The sequence below is a fragment of the Umbelopsis ramanniana genome, assembly GCF_025399195.1.
Source record: "Umbelopsis ramanniana AG unplaced genomic scaffold K450scaffold_52, whole genome shotgun sequence".
Lineage (NCBI taxonomy): Eukaryota > Fungi > Mucoromycota > Umbelopsidomycetes > Umbelopsidales > Umbelopsidaceae > Umbelopsis > Umbelopsis ramanniana.
This window is the reverse complement of record NW_026252138.1, coordinates 148,784-167,379: the sequence shown is the minus strand read 5'-3', so window position 1 is coordinate 167,379 and position 18,596 is coordinate 148,784. Positions and strand designations below refer to the sequence as shown.

The window sequence follows — 18,596 nt, the reverse complement described above, 5'->3', positions numbered from 1 at the left end:
ACATTATTGAATCCTGCCAAATACCCTTTACTACCCACTCAAAGGTAGTTGAGTCCACGTCATTGAATGATAAAGACATGACATTGCCTAAACATACTACATCACCCGAACCTGTGTGGTTGTTCGAAGACTTGAAGAAAGAAGGTAGCTGGATACCATTCGATCTTAAAACTCAGGAAATTTTAGAATACGCCTATCAAAATTATGGTGAGCTATTCAACACTATAAAGAAACGAACCCTGTCCGATCATGACGACAATGTGCTTCAAAGACGTAACGTTCAGTATGAGTTGGTGCATGAACATATCAAGGTGATTGTTCAAGACTCTCACTTTGACGAACCTGTCTCCTTGTTCCCCATTTCCTTTCTGGCATGCCTTCAGGATGCTGATCTACTTTTAGATCGACGAGGAACAGGTCAACCTGATGACTACATTTCCACGTTTTCAACATTCTAGTTTATACCCTTTTTGCTTTGTTAACCCACCAATTTTCTCAATCTGTCTCAATTTTTTTTTTCTGGAATTTTTTAATAGAAAGTCGCGCGTGGTATATGTCGATTACTGTATGAGTATGTGTATATAAAATAAAATTACAATGCCAATCGTCCTGGAAACTCCTCCATTAATGACGAGAATATTCTCGACACAACACCTTGTTGCTTATGCAACCCGGCGCCTTCTCCTAGTCCACCATTGGCGGCAATAAGTTTCACAGTGGCTTGCAATGTGTAATTGATGAGCTCAGTAACTCCACCGCGAAGGAGAAGGTACACCAATACCCAATAGAGAGCACTGTGGTAGCGGAACATGAGTTTTGTAAGTTTGTGAAGGCCCTTGCGGCATTTGCTTTGGAAAATCAACCAGTATCGTATGAATTCGCTCTTTGTTGAAGCGCCTCCCGAATAACCAGTTGGAATGGGTGTCTGCGGCGGTGACAACGCATTTGAGGTTCTTGGAGATAAATATAGCCCATCATCCGATTCGGCATCATCATCATGAGGAGCAAACCCATCATGGTGCTGACGATCAAAGGCTTGCATTGCCCTGGAATGATCATTGAGGGTGATATCCGGAATACTGGGATTGGACGACTTGGGTTGGCTCAGCGTACTAGCAACAACACTGAACCAGTTCTTTAAATATGCAAGGCTGGAATAGTCTACTGCTCGTGCAGATTGAAGAGGAATGGGTATTTTGCTCAAAGCTAAACTGCTGCTCACAGGCGTCAAAGCAGGCGTTCGCCCTCCAGTAGGTGTACCGTACATACTAAAGGTAGATAATGACCGTGACAGTGTATTGAGCGAATTGGCATCATTCATGTCACTCATAGCATCGTAAAATATATCGCTGCTAACAGAAGATCGCCGTGATGAGATAGACCTTGGTATACTGGGTACAACAGCATCTGCGTCGGCGTCTTCCTTTGTATAAGGTGTTCCATACTTCTGTAACACCGTATCGGATTCCAAAGACCATACATAGTCATCGGCCCCGTCAAAGTCTATATTGATAAGAGAAGTCCCAACAGAGGAGATCAGTATAAATTTACAAACTAGCTACTTTCGATTCCCGAACTCACCTTTGAGAATGTCTTCTTTATCTACTATAGTGGCCAGTTCAGCAGCTTTGGGGAACGAGACTTTTTGTCGCGCATTTTCTGTCATTACCAATTTGATCATTTGCCATATTCCCTGATACATCCATCCGAAATTCAATACATGCACCGAGCCAACCATGGCAGGGTACTTGGTCGATACCAAATCAATCAAAATCTGACCAAATCGTTTGTCCTATTTGGAACGTAAAATTTTAGGTCAGCACAAATTACCCCACAGGTATCACATGCTAAATATGAAACCAGAGTTCAGACTCACCATAGGAACTCGTCCAGCGTTGGCCAAATTGACGATAATAACCAGATCCTGAACGAGTGGAAGGTCTTCTCCACGTTCTTCACGAACCTTGGTAATATCTCGGGTTAATTTTCTACCCATTTCCATGATCAGAATCATAAACGGTCGAAGTTGATCGGCAAACTCATTGCTATCAAATTTTGGCAAATATTGCACATTAATGACAAGCACCGGTCGTTGAAGTTTGTCTTGTTTGTGAAAAAACACAAAGGGGTTTTCAAAAAGTTGAGAAGGAAGGGTTGTGTAGGCTAGAGTGTCGATGTTGTGTTTGATTCTCCATCGAATATTGCCCAGTACTAGAGAGAGCGTGGTCGGCAAGCTGTATGCATTTCTCAAAAGGAATCGAAATAGCGTAACTAAAGTATGCAAGTCGTTAGTTGGTTGGTACCTTCTAGTGCATCGTGCCTAAAAGTCATGTACCTCGGTCATTCATATAGGCAGCAACAGAAGCGGCTTGTTGTTCATTCAAAGAGAACTCGTCAACGAGTTGATTCATTTCGCGTAGCAGAGCATCCCTAAGACTATCGATAGTTGGGGCATGCTCTTTAAACAAGGCGTTGCGATCTATAATCTTTTGCCTTGCCGAGTCCATGTTGAAGGAATGACATGCATCGGTAAGAAAAGGTCTACTTCGGGTCTTTAATGAGAGTGAAATTTCAGCGCACGTGCTTTTCTTGACAGAGGCGAGGCAGGGCAAAGCTCAGACAAACATGTTAACGAGAGCAGCACCTTGCCAACCTACATGGTTAAGGCGGCAAACTATACGATACGGCGAATGATGTTTCTTTTCTTCTCAGGAGTTAACACTGGATAATCTCACTTTCTTCATTGCATTATCTCATCGTCGTACAGCCCGGAATCTCATCCAGGGCCAGGTGTGCGTGACTGCAATATCGTGCCTGTTTGCGGTTCGACCAAAGAGGTGCTGGATGATACTTAAAAACATAAAAAGGAAATTTTGTATACCTCTTGTTAGGGTATACACAGTATTGACATTTTATAAATCAAGGTTATTTTTTAATACATGATAACGAATATGGCCAAGCGTCGAAAGAAAAAAATTATCAATCTAGTTGAGATGAGTGTCAGAAGCAAGAGTAATGATCAACATTCACCCAAAAGTCTAAAGTGGCGGAAAGCAAAGCCTATCTCTGGAAAGGCGCTTCAGATAATGCATAAGAAGTTCATCAGATAGAGGGACAATATCAAGCAGCATGAAAGCATAACAGATTGGTTTGTTTGCAAATGCAAGCCATGGTAGGGGTTATTGAGGATCTTGTACGACTGTCTGACGTTGCTGATATGGACTGCCATAATAACATTTGAAAGGCGTGGTTTATCTCTTGCAACATTTCTTATCTTTCGTTTTCTCGTAACGTTTACATTGATCAACATATGATGTTAAAGTTCCGCGGGATCTCATCTTCTGTCTATGGTAGTGTACACCCATCTTCTTGACTTACGGATCAAAATCTTCGCCGGGATACACGGAATCTGTTGTCTTATCTTTGAACTCCTTGTTTGTCTGTTGGGACTAAAGAGCAGCCAGATAAGAAAAGAAGCTCACTTAACCCTATATAAGCCTCGTTGTCACGAATGACTTCACATTTGTTTGTCAAAAACTTTCAATTGAACAAGAAAAAATGGCTGTTCTCTCGCAGGGTGTAGGCTATGGAGTAGTCCTTGGCATTGGAGCTCTCTTTGCTGGTATGGCAGATTTTCCATTATCTTATCCACTCCTTTCCCCACATAAATGGCACAGCCCTGATTTAGACATATTGCTTTCCTCCAGTGTGTATGAGTCTTGTCACAAAGGCATTGCACCGATACTTGAATGAAAACCAGCAATCATCAGAAATGTACATGACGGCTCAAAGAACCGTAAAAATGGGTCTCACTGCTAGTGCTATTGTTAGCGCTTGGACTTGGGTGCGTAACTTTGATATTTTTTAAAGTTTGATCATTAGCTTCCGACTCTGCGCGATCCGATCAAAACTAATCCATCTCCCGCATGCAGGCTGCTACACTATTGCAAAGTACCTCTATGGCATACAAATACGGTATCTCTGGTTCTTTCTGGTATGCCGCTGGTGCTACTGTTCAAGTCTTGCTATTCGCAGTATTGGCTATTGAACTGAAGAAGCGTGCTCCTAATGCACACACCTTCTTGGAAATCGTCTATGCTCGTTACGGCAAAGCTACTCATATTATCTATTTGTGTTTTGCCTTAGCCACCAATATTGTAAGCAGCGCTGTTTTTTAGATTCATCATAGCTCTCATATTAATTCTTTTTTAAAATCAGGTTGTTTCTGCTATGCTTCTGCTGGGTGGAAGTGCGGTAGTCTCTTATTTGACGGATATGAACGTCATTGCTGCCTGCTTTTTGCTGCCTTTAGGTGTCATCGGTATGTAGTAGATGCCGGTGTATGATAACGGACAGTACCTTCTCCGATGATACTAACCAATTTTATTTTATCTCTTGGTAGTTTACACACTCTTTGGTGGCATCAAAGCCACTTTCCTCACTGATTATGCGTAAGTAATTGAATATTCTGTTAGTCTCTACAGACACCCTACAAGCCCTAATTATAATATGCTGTTACTGCAGGCATACCACCGTCATTTTTATTATCATCATTGCATTCACCATGACTGTGTACGCTACATCACCATTGATTGGAAGTCCCAGCAAAATGTACGATATGTTGGTTGAATCGGCACAAAAGGTATTACCTCTTTATGATAGTAATTACAAACATTTTGACCGCCAACCTAGGTCCACATTTCTAATCCATCGTTTAGAACCCTATTCCTGACAATGCCCAAGGTTCACTCTTAACCATGTCATCATTGGGAGCTTTAGTTTTTGGGTAGGTTTGGTTCTGAACTTTGACGTATGCACTGCGTACTCTGCAGCCGAAAAAAATACTTATCCCTCTTCGGTCGTACTGCAGCATTATCAACATTTGTGGCAACACCTCCACTGTTGGTGTCGATCAAGCATACTGGCAACGAGCTATCGCTTCCCATCCTCAATATGCTGTCAAGGCTTACTTAATGGGCGGTCTTGCTTGGTTCGCTATTCCCTTCGGTCTCGCTACTTGCATTGGTCTTGCTGGCCGCGCTCTCCAAATCGATATCAGTGCTTCTGATGTAAGCGCTGGATTGGTCTTGCCTGATGTCGCTGCTCGTTTGATGGGACCAGCCGGAGCATTTGCCAGTTTGATCTTAGTGTTCATGGCTGTCACCAGTGCCTCGTCTGCTGAATTGATTGCTGTCTCTTCTCTTTTGACCTACGACGTTTTCCGCACCTATATTCGTCCTGGTGTAAGTACTATATTGAAGAAAAATAACGTGGTGATGACACATTATTCTAACATCTTTTTTGCTATAGGCTTCTGGAAAGGCTGTCATTCGTTTCTCTCACTCCATTGTCATTGGCTTTGGATTTTTTATGAGTGTGTTGGCTGTCATTTTGAAGCAGACCGGCGTAGATCTTGGCTACCTGTACACGTTGGTGAGTGGGAGGGTGCATATCATCCGAATACAAATTATAGCCCCACATGCTAACATGTGTCTCACTTTATAGATGGGTGTCCTGTTGTGCCCTGCTGTAGCTCCCTTGATGTGCACTCTTCTTTGGTCTAAGCAAAGTAGGCTTGCTGCCATGGTTTCTCCCATCCTTGGCCTTGCTTGTGGTCTCGTTGCTTGGTTGGTCACTGCCAAAGGTATCTATGGCGAAATCACCTTGGCTTCCACGTCTGGTAACTACCCCATGTTGGCTGGTAACCTTGCTTCAATTATTGTTCCTATCCCATGCTTATTGATCTTGACCTGGATCAAGCCTGAAAATTTTGACTGGGAAAGCACCAAGAAAATTGAACAGATTGCCGACGACGAAAATGTTCACGATGAGTCGACTGCTATTGACATTGAACCCAAGCCTGTTGTTGCCACTGAGCCCAAACTAACTCCCGAAGAGGAATTAATCAGTCTCAACAAGGCATCTCGTTTTGCCAAACTATCCAGCGTAGTGTTAACACTAGCTTTGGTCATCTTGTGGCCACTCCCCATGTATGGCTCTCAATATGTGTTCTCTCGAGAGTTCTTCACCGGCTGGGTGGTGGTCAGCTGTATCTGGATCTTCTGCAGTACCCTTGCTGTGGCCATTTATCCCGTATTTGAATCTCGCGCATCCATTGCTGTGGTATTCCGTGGCATTTATCGAGATTTGACCGGTAAAGGAAAGACGTCTGCTGATTCTTCACCCACCGCCAGCAGCATCAAATCAGCCGGCGACCAAACTGAAGTCATTGTCGCTGAAAAGCAGTAAAAATCTCTATTCAATTGATTCGTAATGATGCTCCCTCTATAATTTCTGTAACCATGTGTATTTCACTATTCTCTGTACAAAACCTCTGTAACTTATCAGCCAGATGGGTGATAATCTTATAAAAATAAAAATATTCGTCATCGCCAACATGTGCCTGAAATTCTCGACTTTTCCCATAGCTTTTGAGACATGCTCGATATGGAATCGCCAAGCGAGAAGACTATCAACAAGATGATCTCTGTATTTTTAGATGGGCATGGGAGATAATTTGATGGTATGATGATAGTCTTCAAGGATATCAGGGATAGACGCAGCACTTTGAGGATATGAAATGACTCGAATAGCACGGATGGTTGAACAGGACCGTAGCAATGATGGTTTCATGGTAACCTCGGTGATAGATGAGAAGCACCTGCAGCTCGATGGTGTAACAAAACACCTCTGCAGATGAGGTAACGGTCCAAAAGCACTTGCCTAAGCACTAGTTGAACTTGCCTAAGCTGTCTTTCTGTATGGACAAGCTTGATGATATAACGCTTGATTCAAAAGTATGTGGCATGAATGGACATCCTCTTTACTGCTATCACTAAAAAATGGCGGGCAATGCTGCAGAGAGTGGTACAAGATTAAAAATAGATAGGCTGGGATGCCTTTTGTCCAGGTCAGTTGCAGTTTCCTTCGTTGGACTACGCCGAGAGCGGGTGCCTTTTCAGGCGTTCAACATTCAGAGTGCTGCAACGCTCGATATCACTTGTATGTGGCTATTATTCCTTTGAAACCATTGGATTGATATAAAGACATGATGTGCGCCCTTGCATATTTGCTGCTCCCTTCCTAAAATATGCTGCTAATTAGAAAAAAGATATGATGGTGAAATGAGGGGCATTTGTGACTTCGCCGAAAATTGCCATTTAAGGGTACCAAAACAACCGTATTCTCTACAGCGCTGGTTAGGTTTGAATATGATCTCTGGTTCTTACATACTGATGTCATGGCGCTATAGCCTGATGTAATTGCTTGATCAATGGTGTTTTTGCGACCATCGAATACCATCGACTGCTACAGATGGTGCTTACTAGATTTGGCCCTCCAGGTACAGGTGTAGCATTCGATAAGGTACCTTTGGGAAAAGGCTGAAGCACCTGGTGATACGCCACGTCTTCAATGTCCGCTCTCAACCGGTTTTCGTCCTTTTAGAGTATAACCCTAAGAGGAGCACTGAGTTTTTTCATTGCGTAGCACTTCTTTTCTTCTCACACCCACTTCTTTTCCCTCTCTGTATCATAATCCACACACCAACTAATATCGAAACACAATGGGAGCGAAAGCAAGCAAACAGTATCAGCAACAAGAACGACTTGATAGATCACAGCACCGACAAATCAAAGTTACTGCTAATAAACACTCAAGGAGAGCATCCCCTGCACATCGGGTACGAAAGACCTCCTTATCCTCCTCATGTTCGGCTCACACTTTATCTTCTTCATCATCATCATCCGTCGAGTTCAGGCACGAACAGATGCCTGCTACCATCTTGCCCCTGTCACATAATTTCTTGTCCACAGCCCACGGTTCAAGAGACTATGCTATTAGTGACGACGATAAAAACATTTCAACTGTAACCGCCGGTAGCTCAGCATTCAACAGTAGCAATATTACAGCGCTTTTTTCACAGATAGATTCAGCATCATCCATTGCTGGAGATTCCATAGCATCAAGAGCCACCACAGTCTCTAGCCGTTCCTCTAGTATGAGAGGAGACAAGTTCCTACCTCCCCCTTATTCACCAGGTCAATTTACGAAAGATAGCTATTTGCAAATCATTAATGGCCTTATACCCGTATCCTCTTCTGGATCAACCAATGCTAGAGAGGAACTTCAAGCCTCATCATCCACTCTACATCTCCAACCTGAACAGTCCATGCCTACTGCCGACTACGATGCTAGCAGTCTCTCCAGCGCTAGCCCCGTTGGCTCCATTCACAGTGCCTCCACCAGTGCATCAAGGCCCTCCATATTATCGTCCACCTCATCCAGCAGCCAGCCCCAGTTGTCGCATGAAGTGCTTCTTGCCGAACTACGACACCAACGAAAGTTAACTGCAAGGACCACCAACCCCGTTGGTTCCACCTTGGACACCAACGCAATCTCTGAAGCTAAAACCATTCAAACCATCCTTGAGGTCGCCTTCACACGAGCTCAAGCCCTTGATAATCCTACTGAATACATCGAAGCCTACCAGGCTACCCGATGCTATGCCGATGAGACAAACGATCCTGTGGCACGTATTTGGGTGGCACAGTGTCACCTCAATGGCTGGGGTGTACCACGAAATCCTACACTTGCCTTCCAGTCATTATCCAGCATGGCCAGACGTAACATCATCGATGCTTATTATCCAACCGGATGTTGCTACTATGATGGCGCTGGAGTGTCACAAGACAAGAAAAAAGCCTTTTATTGGTTTGAACTAGCCGCCAACAGTGGCGATGCTATGGCACAATACCGCATTGGATCCATGCTGGCCAAAGGCGAAGGCGTTAAAGAAGACGAAACACAAGCCTTCGAGTGGTTCAAGCAAGGCGCTGACAATGGAAACAAGTAAGTAAACACTACGCCATCCCCTTGTACTTCAATGTTTATATACTTATCATATTACTTAGGTACGCACAATATATCGTTGGCATTCACTACGAACAAGGAATGATTACCGAGCGTGATATGGAACAAGCTAGATCCTATTACCTACTCAGCGCACAACAAGAATTTCCTGACTCCCAAACCGCTCTCGGTATGGCACTCCTGCAGACAGGCGAACATGCTCAAGGCGTGAAGTGGTTAGAAATGGCTGCCCAAAAGGTAAAGTGCCTTTCTTGACCGAAAATGAATCTGACTGATACCTTGTATTAACAATTGCTCTTTTACTTGAATGAAGGATAATTCACGTGCTCTTCTCAAACTCGGTATCATGTATGAAGAAGGTGATCATGTTGAGAAGAATAACGATCTGGCTGTTATGCACTATAAGGCGGCTGCCAATAAGAACGACCCGGTAGCGCAATACCTACTTGGACTCAACTACCGTCTTGGTGACCTCGGATTGCCACAAAGCTATTCTGATGCCCTAACCTATCTCAAGAAAGCATCTGAAAATGGTTTTGCTTCAGCGCAGCGTGTGCTTGGCCTCATGTATGGCGAAGGCGTAGGCGTTACCCAAGACTACAAAGTGGCTATGGAATGGTTCAAGAAAGCCGCCGACCAGGGTGACGTGCGAGCTTATGGTCTGTTAGGCAACTACTACGAAAATGGCTATGGTGTAGAACGTGATCCCATACAAGCCTTGGATTACTACACCAAAGCCGCCAACCTTGGTTCCGATGCTGCTGAATTCTCCATTGCTCAATTATTACACAAAATGAGACGCTACAGTCAGGCCTACAAGTGGTATAGCAAGGCAGCCAAGCGCGGTCGCAAGAATGCAAGGCTGATGGTCGCCCGCTACAAGCTACATGGATGGGGCGGGCTCGAGAAAGATGCCTCCTCTGCATTTAAGGAACTCTCTCAGCTAGCCAACGTTGAATCATTCCAAGAAGCCTACTTCTGGGTTGCTGCTTGCTACGAAGAAGGCGGCGGCGTGCAAAAGGATTTGTCTGTTGCTTTTGAGTATTATATGAAGAGCGCTGAAGCAGGTGATGTTGATGGTGAATTCCAGGTACAATGTGATTAAAAATTTGATAAAATGGTACGGATGTGCAGTCACTAATGTCCTTTCCTCTCCCAAACAACGAAATTAGGTCGCATTGATGCTCTCCAATGGCCAAGGTGTCTCTCAAGATAGACAGCAAGCGTTTTACTGGTACTCCAAGGCTGCTGCTAAGGGACATCGCACTGCACAATACTCAATGGGTCTATACTATTCCAAAGGTCTTGAAGATGTACCTCAAGATTTGGAAAAAGCCCAAACCTACTTTGAACAGGCAACCAGCCAGGGATTGCCTGAAGCATTCAACTCATTGGCAGCACTGTTTGAAGTTCAGGAAAAGTATGAAGAGGCCCTCTACTGGTATAAGCGAGGAGCCTCCAATGGTGACCCCGTATCCCTACGACAACTCGCCATGATGTACGATGGTGGCGTCGGTGTATCCGTCTCCCATGAAATTGCCTTTAAGTTATTCGAAAAATCCAGTGCTCAGAACGATTCCCAATCAGAGTTGATGATGGGCAGTTACTACGAACACGGAAACTATGTCGATATTGACATTGAAAAGGCATTGGAATACTATGCCAAAGCAGAATCGCATGGTGCCCATATGTGAGTACGACGCGATGTTGATACGTTATTTAGCACTTGCAGGTCACTAACTTTTAATCACTAGTGCACCATTCGCCATTGCACAAATCCTTCACAACCAAGGACGCTACGAGGAAGCGTTTGTCAAGTACCAGAAGGCGGCTGAAAATAAAAAGCTAGCCAACTCCAAAGTCGGACGTACCGCCCAGCTTATGGTTTCGCGCTACATTCTCAGCTACGATGGTCCCGCTGGACCAGGCAGTCCTGCCGACCCAGAAACCAAGAAAAAAGCCGCAGACTCCCTCATATCTCTTGCTGAATCGAAATTCAAATCAGCCTATTTCTGGGCTGGTGATTGTTACTATAACGGAAATGGAATCGAAAAGGACTTGACATCCGCTTTCAAGTGGTTCCAACGAGCAGACTCTGAATGCAATGATTCAGATGCTAAGCTTCGCATCGGCAAGATGTACAAAGACGGTTTGGGTGTTGAGAAAGACGCTTCAATGGCTGTTCAAGTATTTGAAGAGCTTGTGGAAACCAAGCATCAGACCATTGCTCAACAGACTCTTGGACAAATCTACTGGGAGGGTTCCACAGCTGTAGAACGAAATGTCGATCTGGCTAAACACTGGTATAACTTGGCAGCCAGCAGCCCAAGTGCTGACGCTGAATATATGCTTGGTCTTATTTCCATGGAGCTTGGTGAGGAAGAAGAAGCCTTGTCTTGGTACGAAAAGGCAATCGATCGGGGCCACGTTGCTGCCATGCGGGAGTTTGCCTTACTCTATCAACATGGTGAAGGAAGCATTGAACAAGATCTGAGCAAGACTAGCTTCTGGTTACAACGTGCCGTTAAGGAAGGAGACGCAGAAGCTATGGTCTATCTTGGTTTAGCCTATGAACATGGCATGGGAACAGTTATTTTCCGTAATCGGGACAAGGCTATGCAACTATATCAAGATGCTGCAGCTACTGGTAATAGCAATGCCATGTTTTTGGCTGCGCAAATGTTCCATGCAAGTGAGAATTACGCTCAGGCCTTGGAGCTCTTTGAACAAGCTGCCAACCACGGCAAGATTACCGCAAGAGTTATGACGGCAAGATACAGCCTGAATGGTCTTGGCGGATCCAAGGAAGATCCCGAGTCTGGATTTAAGGTATGTTGGAGCTCAACAATGTGGTTGTGACAGAGATGGCTACTCGATGGTTATTAACATTTATATTCCCTTTACAGACTCTACTGGAATGCGCTGAAGCCGATTGCGTTGAAGCTTACAATCTCATTGGACAGTGCTATGAACGCGGCCTTGGCACTGAACAAAATCTTACGGAAGCACTGAGTTGGTATCAAAAGTCAGCGGTTGCTTGCCAAGATCTTGAAGCCATGTGTAAGGTCGCATACATGTATGGTGAAGGCTCAGCAGTCGAACAGTCTCACGAAGAGGCTCTCTATTGGTATCATCAAGCAGCCGAAACAGGAGCGTATCCTCTCGCGCAGTACTTCATTGGTCTTTACCATAAGGAAGGCCTTGGTGGTTTGGACGGTGACGCCGAAGTGGCCAAGATCTACTTTCGAAAGGCAGCCGATCAAGGTGATGCTCGTGCAATGTACGAGTTAGCCAATATTCTCTGGTCCAAGCGTGCGTACAATCCTGCCATGTCCTATTACGAAGAAGCTGCCTCTTGCGGTATCAGTGATGCACTGCGCACTTTAGGCTATTTTTATCATGAAGGTGTCAGTTCATCTGCTGGATCCGATATGTGCGTAATTCCAAAAGACTATGAATTTGCCTTCGGCTACTTCTTGAGAGCCTCAACTCTGAACGATCCTACCGCCACCATTCTTGTTGGTGCATATTATGAAAATGGATACTACGTTGAACAAAATCGTGATACCGCTCTTAAATATTACAAGAAAGCTGCTGAAATCGGCGGTGGATCTATTGCCGAGATGGCCATTGGCCAACTCTTACACAACATGGAGCAGCATGACGAAGCCGTCGAATGGTTAACCCAAGCCGTCGAACATGGCAGTGCTCCCGCTGAAAAGCTACTTGCTCTCTATCATTTGCATGGTTGGGGTGGAGTGGAACAAGATGTCGATTTTGGTTTCAATCAACTTCTAGCCATGGCTGAAAAAGGCCAGAGTGAAGCGTTTTTGGAAGTTGCAAAGTGCTATGAACTAGGTGTTGGCGTCGATCAAGATTTAGAACAAGCCTTTGGATGGTGGAGCGAAGCAAGCGCTATGGAAGATGACGTGGAAGCTGTAGTCAAGACAGCTGAATGCTACGAGTATGGATTAGGTACCGACGTCAATCTGCTCAAGGCAAGAGATTTGTACCAGGTGGCCGCTGATATGGGTAAGGCATAATTTTCATTATACATTGTCATGCATTGCCCACAATAATCTCATTCCTTTCTTCATTAGGCCACGAAGAAGCCATTGAAAAGCTCAAGATTTTGCAGTAAAATCGATGCATATAGCCGTATGGGAGACCTCGCTCTCCTTCAAAACAACCAAAATTATTTTTTTCCCCCGCACTCTCTCTCTGTACATTCAATCATCTCATCCTTATCCATCTCTTTCCTCTCGTAATTTGTTTTTTCTTTTCTCTGTACATGTTTCCCTTTCCATTTCCTTGGTCTGAATTTTTGTTTATAGCTGTTAAATTAGATATATAGTGTAATATTGTTTTCCTCAACCAAAAATTCTGTGCGTAATGTCATAAATTATATTATCAACATTGTCAATTTTATGTCTGCAGTATGTCTGAGCAATTTTCAATATTATACATTCTCGGTATCATACAAGTTTTATGTTCAATTGTTTGACAGGGTAGGAATGCTATGTTACAGGCTGGGAGCAATTCAACATGGTATCATGATCATTTGAAAGAGTGTGGTTAGCGCGCCCAGCATTGCATGAAGGAAAAGATGATGTGGGTGTACGGAGATGTTCTTTTACGCTCATCTGTGGAATAATTTTTTGCATAGAGTCTATTGTTTTGTCTTGGAGTCTCTTCTTCGCCTGCTGACCGGAGTCCTCATCCATGAGGGTAGCTTTGAACCTTCACGATCACATTGAGCCGGTTGCGAGGATCGCTTTGTCCGCTTGACTTTGTCGTCATCTATGATGATATCTGAGTGACTCCATTCACTATGGCTACGATCTGAAGGTCCTATTGGACTATTCAAAGTATCAGAATGTGCATCGATTCCCACCGAAGAAGCCGAGGAGGCGGATGTGGGAGTCGAGGCTGATTGAAGCATTTTCAGAGAATCTGACCGAACGACTCGGGGTAGATTGGTTTTGATCGCCGGAGGACGATGCTAAGGTGCACAACTATGTTAGTGCTCGAATAACCATCGATTTGGAAAGAAATGGCACTTACTCTATGAGGGGATGATATAGCGCTAAATTTATCAATGACCTTTTCGAAGAACCCATGAGGTATGTTACTACTGACTGGATCAATCTCCTTGTTGGTCAATGGCTGTTCCTCAAGTTGGGAAGAGGATCGGGTATTAATTTCTACAGACGATGAATATGAATCGTGATGTGAACCATTTTGTATATCGCTAGATCTAGGCCGCAACTTCTTCACGACAATTTCGTGCGACTGGCGTCGTGTCAAGGATTCTTTAGTATTTTTGTGGTCCCTGACATCGACTAATGTCAATGGTTTTGTCGGGCCCTTTCCAAAGCTCAAACGCCGAGTCCTAGACGACATCATACCCTTCTCGCGTGCTGACAGTGCTTTAGCGGTCAACACCTCCTGGGTGCTGACATCAAAGAGCTTCTGATCTACCACAGCCTTTCTAGATTCCTTATGAGCACTCTTGGGACTTTTAAATTTTCCTTTTCCCGGAGAGTCTATACTTAAATAGCCACCACCGCTTGGAGGAGATGCTACCATAACGAATCTTGCTTCCATTTCGCTTGACTCTTTTCGTTCCGCAGAATATGTTTCCGAGTAAGATCCACTTTCGCTGTGCACATCGTCCGGAATGTTCTTTGAAAATAAAACTTCTTGCGACAGTCTCGGTGTATTTGCTACTGAGCTGGGAGTGGAATAAGATTGTTTAGGAGCTACGCTTTGAGGCGACTTGATACATATTTGCTTCCAACTGGCGGTTGCGGAGGCGGCATCCTTGATATTTGCTAATGATCGAGATCGTAGTTTCGGCGAAGGTGACTTGATGCCCTCTTCTAAAGAAGAAACCAACATATCCTCTGGCCATTCATCCCTTTCTCGAGCTTGAGCGATGGCTTCAACGTGTTCCTCTGGATTCAACGAAGCAATTGCGCCTTGGATTGCTTTAATCCAAACTTGCTTCTCTTGCGGGCACGATGCACCAAATTCAAACACATGTTGTCCAGATACAAGCAACCAAGAGTTGCAAAGGTGGCCTACGGAAATATAATCAATTAGATAAATAATAAAAAGGATAAAGTTGAATGTATACAAAAATTACCATCGTTATCCTGAAGAGTTTGCAGTGAAAATTGTCTCAAAGGAAACCAATGTTTAGGCTCGTAAACAGTACTTTTCTTTGCTCTTACGATGACCATGTAGGTGGAAAAGAGAAAGCAACCATAGTACTTGATCTTTTGATTCATTTGATGAAGCGAAAGCATTTCCAAAGCACCAGAGTAGATAACATTTCCGAGTAGTTGTAACGACCGCTTGTTTAGCCTCTGCGAAGTCCCAAAGTCAGATTGTTGTCAATATGTTTGCACTAAGCCGGGTAGGACTTACCCAGTCGCCTTCGAGGCGTTCAATGAAGCGATTTGTCATGAGAGTAACATCTCGCTTTTGTTTTTCATTATTGATGGTATTGACCACAGAGTGCATAATTCTCAATGCTTCTTGCAACTCGGTCACGTCTTGTTGTGCTTTCGGTCTCATTTTCCAAATTTCCTTCAGCAGTAGTTGATACCGACATATCCGCTGAACAGGCTGCATTTTAAACATTAGGAAAGTGCTGTCTGACATGAACTGTCAAAGAGCTTAGCCACCTCCGGTACAATACCTTTATCAGGAAATCTTGAAACTGCAACTTTCGCTGAGGTGATGAATGCTCCGCTTCCGCCATAGCATCATGCTCAAACATTTGCCACTCCACCTTTGAAGAGAGCTCTCTACATACATTCAGCGCTGACTCGTGTTGTATACAGTACTCGGTGTAAATTGAAAATCCATTTCCCTACGATGGTTAGTTAGTAATAGAAAGATGGACCCACTGACAAGAGTTTAATTTAAACAAACCATTTCAATGAAGCATTCTGCAATAGGAAGGGCTAGGTCGGCTTTCACAGATTGTTCACACGCAGTTTCAAGGAGATCCAAAAAACTCAATTGAAACTTCAGGATATCTTCAGCATTTCGAGAGACTGTGTCTTTTTGTTCTTGAGTGATCCACGGAAGGGCAATAAGTCGCCGTAGAAACACCTATATTGTAACTAGTCAGTTCAACTATTGTATCCAAATGTGTGTATTCATCGAATAGTCTTACCTCCACCAGTATGACAAGATTTTCGACATAGTCCTGCTCTGTCTCTAACAATTCTTGAACTGGATGCACTACTGGAGAAATTTTTGCTGAGGCAGCGTAGGTCACAGTTTTCGGCTTTGAAATTTTGGGGGTTTCTTCCTGTTTATCTGCAGGTCATCGATCAATATCCAAGACTTCTGGTTTTCGTACCCATGGGAGCTGAAAAATCCACTTACTTTGAACTAATGCTTGATTCGAATCTATAACTTCGTCCACTACGACAGTTTGCACATCTTCGATGATCTTCGAAAAACTTTCGGTATTTGTAGATGTAGATTGCTCTTCGACTAAACTTGTATCAACGACATTTATTGCCACAGTTTTATGATTGTTTGACTCGTTAGTGCTCCTCATGCCTGTACATGCCGTTAAACGTGATTTAGAATGACTTTCGAGGCCAAATATATCGCAACTGCAAGTAGGACCACACGTCCGAACGGCGTATGAATATGGCGCTGAATGAGTGCGAGTCCGCTCCCTGGGTTTATGAGCGACTGTAGCAGACCGACATTCTTCAATCTGCTTGACAGTCATTGTTCGTACTTGCAACAAAAGTTCCGAAGTATAACAAGAGGTAATATACTGAATTGATCGAAAGCCAGGGTAGTCATTCACAACGGAACGGCTAGTGCTAGTTGAAATCGCAAACCCACATCGAATGCGGCGTCTATGATGCAATAGTCACTATTACATAACATTGTCTGTAGGCATATAGCGATTTTTGAACTAAACGTGATAAGAAGTTGGATTGTGGTAAAAATCATCGACAATTTTTTGTGGAGGATTCTCCTGGAACAATAAAAAAAAAAAAAAAAGGTGTTGTCTATTTTTAAGGGAGCAGTAAGAAAACCAAAAATTTGATGAAATGCCATGTCTTATCACTCGGGTAATGAGAATTTTTGCTGTATCTCGTTCTAATATATGGTGTCATACAGCTATTAGGTGAGTCACCCCCCTCGGTTCACAGCATCATTAAACATGAGCATACGACGTTCTTCGGAACACTATACAAGGTGCTATTGCAAAGCATGTCATCACTTCACAGCTATAAATCAAAAGGAATTGAGAAGGAATTTTGTTCACGGTCCGACTAAAGCCGTGTGCCAAGACTAGCATTTGCTCCAGATTCCATTCAGCACCGAACTAAAACTTTTAGCTCAGCACTCGAAATTAAATTGACTCGAGGAGTTTTGTTTGACAGGAAAGTGTTAGCTAGCTAGCCTGGAAGATGAATTCAGTTACCAGTAAATGTCTTTTACAGGGTCAACGTTTTGTGGATTTGTTTATTTGTAATATCGTCGAAATTGACTTGGGTGGGCGGCGCACCACGTTGCAGCACGTTCTAGCATGAAACGGCGTTAGCGTAGTCATCTCAGCTACTTCCATTAATACCTCAAAGTAGCGACAGCAAGTATGACGGTTGATTAAACGCAAAAACAGATGATGCAAAATGTAGCGATCGATGAGTCTGCCAAGCATATCCTCCAGCCTGCGGTGGTCCACTCTTTTTTTTTTTTTTTTAGCTTCTTTTATTGCTCTAATGAATTACTACTGATGATGGGTTATATAATTGGAAATAATAATCAATGAGGGAAAGGGTGTACAAAATTGTGTGATAGCTTTTTTTCTCTGAAATAGGAAGGAGAAACGAAAAGAAGGCCCTGTACAAACAAAACATAACAAAAACATTAATGAATGCAAACAACAACAAAAAATAATTATAGGAATGGTAAAAAGATATAACAGAAGGAAAAAAAAATTATCAATGTATAGATGCTAGGTAGTCAGAGATATGTTCATGCTGTATCAAGCTCAAATACAAAATGGGTCTGAACGCCTCTGGATTGCTTCTCCCAACGTAGCTTCTCCTCTTCGCGTCTTATATTTTTCAACGTACTTTCGAGTTTCTTTCGATGTTCTTCCGCCTGCATCAGTTCGCGCTGGTGCTCAGCTTTGACGTCGCTCATGAGTTTTCTAAATTCTCGTCGAAGGGTTTGAGTACTATTTGATTCGTTGCCCATCTTTAAGCTTCGGACTTTTTCATCGGCAAGCTCAGTCTGAATTCTATTCTTGTACTGTAGCAACTCGTGAATGCGTTCATCGTAAGCTTGGCGTTCACTTGCAAAGTCAGTGATATTGCGCGTGAGTCTCTCGTACTCTTTGAAGATGGCTTCAAAATCGGCCTCGATGCTAGAACTTTGCAAGAGCAAGGCGGATTCTCTCACTGTGAATTGGCTTTGGGCTGTCAATAGACCTTCTTGGGTATCACGCAGTTGTTTTTGAGTGATGGCTAGTTCCTGTTCTATCATATCGCGGCTACGATGAAGCTCTTGAATCTCAGACTTGAGGTGTCGCACTTCATCGCTGTCGCTTTGATTCTCGGTATGCTGCGAGACTTGGTCTCGAAGCTGAATAAGTTCTTGCTCCAACTGCACAATTTGGTCGTTGGTCGCTTTTAAGCGTTGAGTCTTGGATGAAATAAGCTCTTCGGCTTGAT

General features: G+C 43.6%; 4 protein-coding genes across 4 annotated transcripts; 2 read left to right on the top strand and 2 right to left on the bottom strand.

Annotated features, from left to right (window-relative positions):
* Positions 1-519: 519 nt before the first annotated feature.
* On the bottom strand, positions 520-2,522 carry K450DRAFT_282783 (uncharacterized protein). Its single transcript, XM_051593453.1, has 4 exons — positions 2,336-2,522; positions 1,877-2,271; positions 1,582-1,792; positions 520-1,503 (listed from the first exon to the last, which is right to left on the bottom strand). The coding sequence occupies exons 1-4, from the start codon at positions 2,505-2,507 to the stop codon at positions 593-595; spliced, it is 1,689 nt and encodes a 562-aa protein (XP_051442278.1). The 5' UTR covers positions 2,508-2,522; the 3' UTR covers positions 520-592.
* Positions 2,523-3,516: 994 nt separating this feature from the next.
* K450DRAFT_253039 (uncharacterized protein) lies at positions 3,517-6,399 on the top strand. Its single transcript, XM_051590974.1, has 10 exons — positions 3,517-3,622; positions 3,708-3,844; positions 3,933-4,157; positions 4,219-4,321; positions 4,403-4,451; positions 4,525-4,642; positions 4,719-4,786; positions 4,871-5,243; positions 5,311-5,433; positions 5,506-6,399. Exons 1-10 carry the CDS (start codon positions 3,559-3,561, stop codon positions 6,247-6,249), a joined length of 2,004 nt encoding a protein of 667 aa, XP_051442277.1. The 5' UTR covers positions 3,517-3,558; the 3' UTR covers positions 6,250-6,399.
* Positions 6,400-7,564: 1,165 nt separating this feature from the next.
* Positions 7,565-12,914, top strand: K450DRAFT_201363 (uncharacterized protein; the record flags this gene model as incomplete). The annotated part of the gene is made up of 6 exons (XM_051584662.1): positions 7,565-8,850; positions 8,913-9,108; positions 9,185-9,961; positions 10,044-10,561; positions 10,626-11,700; positions 11,778-12,914. 6 exons carry the CDS (start codon positions 7,565-7,567, stop codon positions 12,912-12,914), a joined length of 4,989 nt encoding a protein of 1,662 aa, XP_051442276.1.
* Positions 12,915-13,540: 626 nt separating this feature from the next.
* Positions 13,541-16,633, bottom strand: K450DRAFT_274006 (uncharacterized protein; the record flags this gene model as incomplete). The annotated part of the gene is made up of 8 exons (XM_051593099.1): positions 13,541-13,873; positions 13,936-14,954; positions 15,020-15,242; positions 15,304-15,504; positions 15,578-15,751; positions 15,814-15,996; positions 16,061-16,206; positions 16,276-16,633. 8 exons carry the CDS (start codon positions 16,631-16,633, stop codon positions 13,541-13,543), a joined length of 2,637 nt encoding a protein of 878 aa, XP_051442275.1.
* Positions 16,634-18,596: the final 1,963 nt, after the last annotated feature.